Source organism: Triticum aestivum, chromosome 5D, assembly GCF_018294505.1.
Source record: "Triticum aestivum cultivar Chinese Spring chromosome 5D, IWGSC CS RefSeq v2.1, whole genome shotgun sequence".
NCBI lineage: Eukaryota > Viridiplantae > Streptophyta > Magnoliopsida > Poales > Poaceae > Triticum > Triticum aestivum.
In genome coordinates, this window is record NC_057808.1 from 52034978 (window position 1) to 52042168 (window position 7191).

The following is a 7191-nucleotide window of genomic DNA, read 5'->3' on the forward strand; positions in this document are numbered from 1 at the left end:
CATTCTGTGAGAGGGTTCCTTTCCTATTCCTAATGGGGGGCCTTATCTTCAGCAATGGTGATGGGGATATGTGTTCCATCTATAGCACCAATGCAGTTCTGCACATTGAAAAAGAAACAACAAAGTTGGTAGGTTTAGAAATCTATGTGGAGAAGTTTTAAAAAATCCATTGATATGGAGATGTGTGTGCAGTGGTTCACCTGGAAATAAGGCCATTAGCGAGTGTTCGAAACAATCTTCGGGTGGGGCAGGAGTGAACTTGGAATCTTTATAAATCTTTGGGCTAGAGTTGGAATTAAGTCAAAAATATTGTTTATCTTCCTATGAATTGTTTCTACGTTGTGTTGAAAGTATTTTTGTAGATCTTGATTACTAGCATTGTGCGAAATCATGTACATGAACATTGCCAACTGCTCCTCGACAGCAACACACGACGTGCCCTTCAATAGATTCTCTCTTCTAAGGTAATCCATGATAGACTTAAAAATCTCAGGTTCCATCCGAAACTCAACCCTAGACCAACTCTCGTGGCCTTCTAATATTTCCTTAACCTTTGCAGCCCCGGATAAAGATGATGTGTGAACTAGATGCTTTTCCTCATAAAGGGAAGCATATAAAGCGGGAACCAAAAGGAAAAATAGTTCATCGTCTTCTTCTTGTTCTTGCGAGATAATCTTAATAATTGTTTTTCTCCTAGAATCCATCAGTATTATACCCAATGAAAACAAAATTAATACAACGATAATAATAATAACTAAAGCAATAATAATACCATCTCTATTATGGCTGCAAAAAACCAATAGCTAGGAGCCTAGGAAGCTCAGGAGTGAATACAAAGATAATACCATTTCTATTGTAACATCTACGTACATAATTAAGAGCATCGGTTTTCTCATATACTAAAATAAGACCACTTTCAATACTAGGCAGAGAAAAATAACAACACAAGAGCAGTAGTTTTGCATAATTTAAGCTTCCTCAGTGACCATGTCAAAGGGATGACTGCGTCACATACCTTTCTTGCTCTGAGTGAAAACTTCTCAATGACCGATGTATCAAAAGGCACCAAGCAATTGAACACAAAGTCTTCGGATAAAGCCAACTTCTAATGTCAGAGCACCTGCATTTGAAACACGATAAAATAATGAATAGATACATGTAGATAACTAAATAGAGTAGACCCACAAATCAACACCTACTAGAAAACAAATTTGCCCTCTTCACAATATACTAGAACATTGTGCATATAGATTAGCATCACAGGGAGGTAAAGGTGGCTGTGCTCACTTGTGAGGTCAGGATAGATAGAGCACTTCAAAGCATTCGATGTTCTTCAGTACAGCTGCTCACTTGGGGTACAAACCTCAAACAGGAGAGGAGGTCCCTTGATCTGTATAGACGCTCGTCAGTGCGTGTAGCAGGAAAGAAATCACCATGGCAAAGAAAAATAGTGAGTGGAAGAGGAGGACGAGGGGATAACCTTGATGAGAAAGAGGGGGTGATCTATGGCCGTCGTCTTCATCGTAGGTGAGTGATGCTTCGAGGGAGAGACGAGAAGAAGGGGATGACGAACCAGGTCGTCGTCGCTCCCGCCGGAGGGACAGAGCATGGAGGTACAGGCCGGAGCGTGGTGGTGCGTCGCTTCCAATTGTCGGGCGGAACTTTGGCCGGAGGAGGGCGGAGGGTGGTGGCGCGTCGTTCTTGGATCTTGCCGCCGCCGCCTCTCGTTCGCGAGACCAAGAGAACGAGGGTTTCCTCCCCGACCACAGCAGGCGTGGAAGGCTCTCCCAGGGAAAAGACATGGAAAGGGTCGGGCTACCCCCATATCGTGGGTCGCCAAATGGCCGGGTAGATCACCCAGGGCTAACTTGGCTCGTGGGTTCCCAGCCTGAGGAACAGACAGGGATCCCGGGGGGAAACTGTGAAACCAAATGCGGCCTTATTGGGGATCTGAGCTGTCATTGGCCGTGCGTGCGAGAGTCAACGGTAACGATGGTTGCTTTGTCCTTCCCTGGCAAGAGAGAGAGAGAGGGAGGGAGGAAGGGAGGGAGGGAGAGAGAGAGAGAGAGCGCAGCGAGCTGGCGGCGGAGCACGACGAGCTGGCGGAGGCGCATGGCGAGCTAGCGCCACCGGCGGCGCGAGGACCGGGCCGTTGCATATCATTCACCGGAGATGTAAGAGAGATATATATTTTGCTTTTGTTTATTTTTTGTTAGGCCCCATGTGTAAGTTAGAGAGAGAGGTGGGACAGAGTTTTTCCATTTTCTTTTTTTGGGCCCACATGTAAGTGATACAGAAGAGAGGTGAGAGAGTTTTTTTTTACTCAGAGGGCCTAACTGTATGGAGGGGCCAAAATGTCCAGGAAACGCCCGGTAGACGGTCAAAGGCCTTTGACCGAACGGTAACAACATAGAAGGACATTTCTATAAGGTCACCTAATGGCAGAGGGGTAAATTTGAGTATGCTTCTAAATTAGAGGTAAATCTAAATAGTGGGTTCGAGTTAGGGGCACAAATATGCACACCATTGACGTGCTCTCCGGGGAAAAAAAGATGCCCTTATAAAGCAAATGATGTGCTAAACAAATGGTGTGCTAAATATTTTCTATGCTTACAAGAGATGGTATATATTTCGATCATATGCATGTTTACTTTAACATGCTTGCTGTATGCAACAAAGACCAACTTATGTATAAACACCAGATTGCTCATTGGCCACTTGAGATTTTGTATTCTTAGTTTACAACTAGCCATCTGTGACAGGTACAACGTTTTTATACCCGAAACATGTCAAATGCAATCAAAATTGATGATCAGGTGCAATAAGCCTTTTAAGCCATTTGAAAAAAAATGATTTAAATCATAGAACAAAATGATTGGTGTACTATTGTTCACTACTTTTGTCCATTTTAGCCAGCTTTGCCGCATATATCTCCTATGGCGAGGAGCTTAATGCGCCGTCATCTGTTGCAAACCTGCAACCAAGGCGGTGATTTGTGGGAGTTATAGATGGAAACGAAGTGCGTAATTTGCTACGTACGTGTATGTGTTCCATCAGCCACACACGGTCTGAATTATTATGCACAGAGCACATGCCCTCATAGCACAGAGACCCAGACACATTACTAAGGTGTACCACAAAAATTCCTCAATAATTTATCGCAAACTTGTGTGTGATCCAAGAAATGAACAGATTCCTGGCACACATGTGAGCATTTATCAACGCAGCTCTAAACAGATCCATAGTTGGAAAAAGAAAATAGTCAGTTCAATTACTAAATTCCACCATGAAGATTGATTACATGTTCAACATGATGCACCCACGAAGAAATAGCATTGTAACCCTGCTGTAGTACCGTCGAATGTCGCTGAAATGCTGCCCATTGAGAGATGCCCTTACTGACCCCTGCACAAAGCGAACACTCTTCAATAAACAGATAGAAAAAAATGTGATTCATACAACAATAGTTAACACGCCTGATGGTTTTCATGGAGCATAATGCCACAATGTGTTTTTTCGACAAAATGTAAATATATACTAATACGGAATTAGGCCCCATGACTATGTACTTTAGAGAACCTATTAAACTACATTATAAACCTACATAATTGACTTCCATCATGGGAACGTTTTCACCTTCAAGCACTTGTAGAAATAGTTTGCGCGAAGTGCAAACAATATCACAAAAACAGTACACCTTAAGTACCTCCTACTAAAATGGAATTCTATTTCTTTTTTTGTTCCCTTCTATACAGACAGATAAATCAATTAAATAAAATGACTTCTCACTCTGATGTGGTGTGATAATCACATAAATGGTATGCCTTGTAGTAAGATTTACAGTCTGCTTAGCATAATCAACTTTCCATATCAGTAAACGCTAGCAGTTTGCCCATTACTCGTCATGCCCAATCCAATGCAGTAGCATGTATCTGGAAGCAATACTAAAGGTCTGTTCGGCAACCCACCAGCACCTAAAAATACGAGGAGCTGCGGAGTGGAGGGACTGCAGCTCCGTGCTTCTTAAATGCAGCTCCGCCTGCTCCCGGAGCGGAGGGACTCCGAACAGGGCTTTAAGTTACATAGATACGGAGCTACAGCACAGCGCCCCAATCTGGACTAGTATGAACCTAACTACATATATATACAACATTGGAGTACAACGATTGCACGTGTGTGGTCATACTGTCATCAATGAGTCTGTAAATGAATTATTTGCCTGCATTATCTGATTATCTCAAACGTGTGATCAGTGCAGTAACATGTGTCATAAAATTTTCCATGATGAAGCATCAGATATAAATATTCAATAACCACAATAACGTGAATACAGATGTAGGTACTCCATAAACTATGCAATGACCCAATCGTAAGCGAACAGATAAAGTTATTGTATCATACCTGTTCGCTGTATTACTATCAGTATGGCCTAGATTTGAATCTTTACTGTTTCCATTTGCAATTCTCCACTGATTTAGTTCATCAGTAAATATATGCTACACTAGCTATATCCACTAAATGTTTTACTACCTCAAGGCAATCCTGGGAGTAGCAATTCAAATTGTACCATCCATGACCCAACTGCTTGATCAGGAAGCAATGTTGTCGCATCAGACAAAGGTAGTGATCAGGTTGCAGCTAAGCAGAAAGTTGGCACTCGCTAGTTCAGCTGGTCTTTTCAATTAGTGCAATTAATTGCAGGAATTGGTTCTAATAAGTACTCCCTCCGTAAAGAAATATAAGAGCGTTTAGATAACTAAAGTAGTGTTCTAAATGCTCTTATATTTGTTTACAGAGGGAGTACTTTCTAACACTCGACATCAACTTAAATTAACCTCCTCAGTGACAATATAGGACACGATTAGATTGTCTTTTTCATTTTTACCAGGATATTAGCTTTACTTTGTTTAGCATGTATTTTTTTAAATGATAGTAAATGAGAAATGGCAGCCCAGCAGAATTTGGCTTATACATGTCTCATACAACTCGTAAGTACATGTTGTCACTATGAGATTCAGTATGCCCAAGTCATCAGGAAATGGGACAATTCACACCAGTTCAGAAGTGCATACTTGACACTTGATTTTTGTCCTAAGTCGGTCTTGTCTACATTTGACCATGCCTATAGGAAAATGTGATAATATATACAACATCATATATATAGCACAAAAATATATTTTATGATGAATCTAACAAAACTAATTTGGTGTTGTAGATGCTGATATATTTATGAATAGACCTAGTCAAACTTGTCAAACTTAAAGAAGTTTGAATCAGGGCAAAATAGAACTTCAAATGATTTAGAATGGAGCGCGGATCACATTCTACATTTGCATTACACCTCATGACCAGATGACTTGTATAGAGTTAATCTAACGATTTCAGTTAAATATCATAGGGTTATGCCATATGCTCGACACTGATGCAAACGGACAGAAAGTGGACTTCCCGTGGAATAACTTTGCCAACACAACATGTATGGAGCTATTTTCAGATCAAGTAATGGTGAACTGATAAATTAAGCCAACATTCAAGGGTTTAAACAATCTTTTGTAGATCGTTAAAGTGACCAAACTGTCATTCCCTTTACTAGATTATTATTATTATTTTGAGAATCTTTACTAGATTATTATAAGTTTGTGGACCATGGGCTTGCAATTTTATCTATTCCTTCCTAATACGCATCACATTTAAAGAACATCGGTGATAGGATTGCCAATGTGACTGTCTGTGGATCTCTAATCCGAGGCCAACCTAATTCACCCGACGAATTAGTAAAATCTGCTTCATGTTCAACGGCCCACAGTACTAAAGTACTAGTAAGCACATATTTGCCACCCCTACCGATGCTGTCATGATCCTGTAATTAATCTCAACTCAAGCATTTCATCAAACATCTGCTACGAGAATTCTAACCCACATCCTTGTTGGCAAAACGCGCCTAATTTCACACGGCCCTACAGCTAAAGCCGCAACCAACATTTCGTCGAGCACTTGGAGAGCAGTGGCAGTGGCACTGACCTGATCTTCTTGATGAGGATATCGCGGAGATTCTTGCCGAGCTCCTGGGAGCGGACGCGCGCCATGAGAGCCTTGCGCGCGAGCACGCGCTTCTCGGAGTTCTTGACGTGGTGCTCCGTCCGGCGCTTGATGAGCCGCTCGATGCCGCTGGACCGCATCTTGCGCTCCATCACCTGGAGCGCGCGCTCCAGGTTGCCATCCCTCACATGCACCACGATCCCCCGGGACGGCTGCACCTGCCCGCGGTTCCCCCTCCCCGCGGCCGCGGCCGCCGCCGGCCAGAACCCCCGCGCCGCTCGTGCTAGTGCCTGCATCGCTCGCTCGCTCGCTCCTGAATGAGTGCCTGCCGGGGGTACCGTTGCGTCGAGATTCGGGACGACTCGCTCTCGTGTAGCTGGCCAAACGGGCCGAGCCAACCAGGCCAGCCCGCGAGCACATCGGCACGGCCTGCCATGGGCCAGGCACGGGGGAGCTCCTATCTGCCGCTAACTGCGGCAAAATGTCGAGGGAACGCACAGCGGGTCTCCCCGACTGGGCCAGCCCATGTGGCTCTCCCGTTCCGGCTAGCGAAGAAACTAGAGCGCTCGCCCGCAAAAAAGAATGCGTCAAGCAGGATTCGAACACAAGACCACGCGCTTCACAAGTCGTAGTACTACCACTTAAGCAGGCGTTTAAAATGGGCAGCAGAAATCCTTAAGAACCAAACCAACCACGGATACGAACGTTTTTTAAATTTTGAACGTGCAATATTATTTTGGAGAAAAAGTGAATTCTGTACATCAAACCGCAAACACTTTTCGAAAATGTGTATATTTGTAAAACTCAAACATTTCGAAAAACACAAACAATTTCTGGAAACGGAAACAATTTTAATCCCCCCCCCCAAAAAAAATTGAAAATACGGTCATTTTTTGAATGGCAAAACAGTTTTTGGATACGCGAACATTTTTTAAAAATGGGAACTTTTTTGGAATCTCCCGAACAAAAATTGAAAATACCAATATTTTTTAAACACCAGAACAAAATTCGAAGCATGAACAATTTTTGAAAATTGCGAATAATTTTTAAAATCCCAGAACAAAAATTGAAAACATGAACATTTTTTAAACTCCCGAACAAAATTTGAAACCCGATTATTATTATAAATTTGAGACAATTTTCGTAATACTG

At 42.7% G+C, this 7191-nt stretch overlaps 1 protein-coding gene across 1 annotated transcript; it reads right to left on the reverse strand.

Annotated features, from left to right (window-relative positions):
• Nucleotides 1-3102: 3102 nt before the first annotated feature.
• On the reverse strand, nucleotides 3103-6391 carry LOC123119391 (uncharacterized). The gene is made up of 2 exons (XM_044539187.1): nucleotides 6022-6391; nucleotides 3103-3405 (listed from the first exon to the last, which is right to left on the reverse strand). The coding sequence occupies exons 1-2, from the start codon at nucleotides 6333-6335 to the stop codon at nucleotides 3396-3398; spliced, it is 324 nt and encodes a 107-aa protein (XP_044395122.1). The 5' UTR covers nucleotides 6336-6391; the 3' UTR covers nucleotides 3103-3395.
• Nucleotides 6392-7191: the final 800 nt, after the last annotated feature.

What these genes read in the sequence shown, in the direction of transcription:
- LOC123119391 (XM_044539187.1), bottom strand. Translation starts at nt 6,335, where the DNA reads ATGCAGGCACTAGCACGAGCGGCGCGGGGGTTCTGGCCGGCGGCGGCC.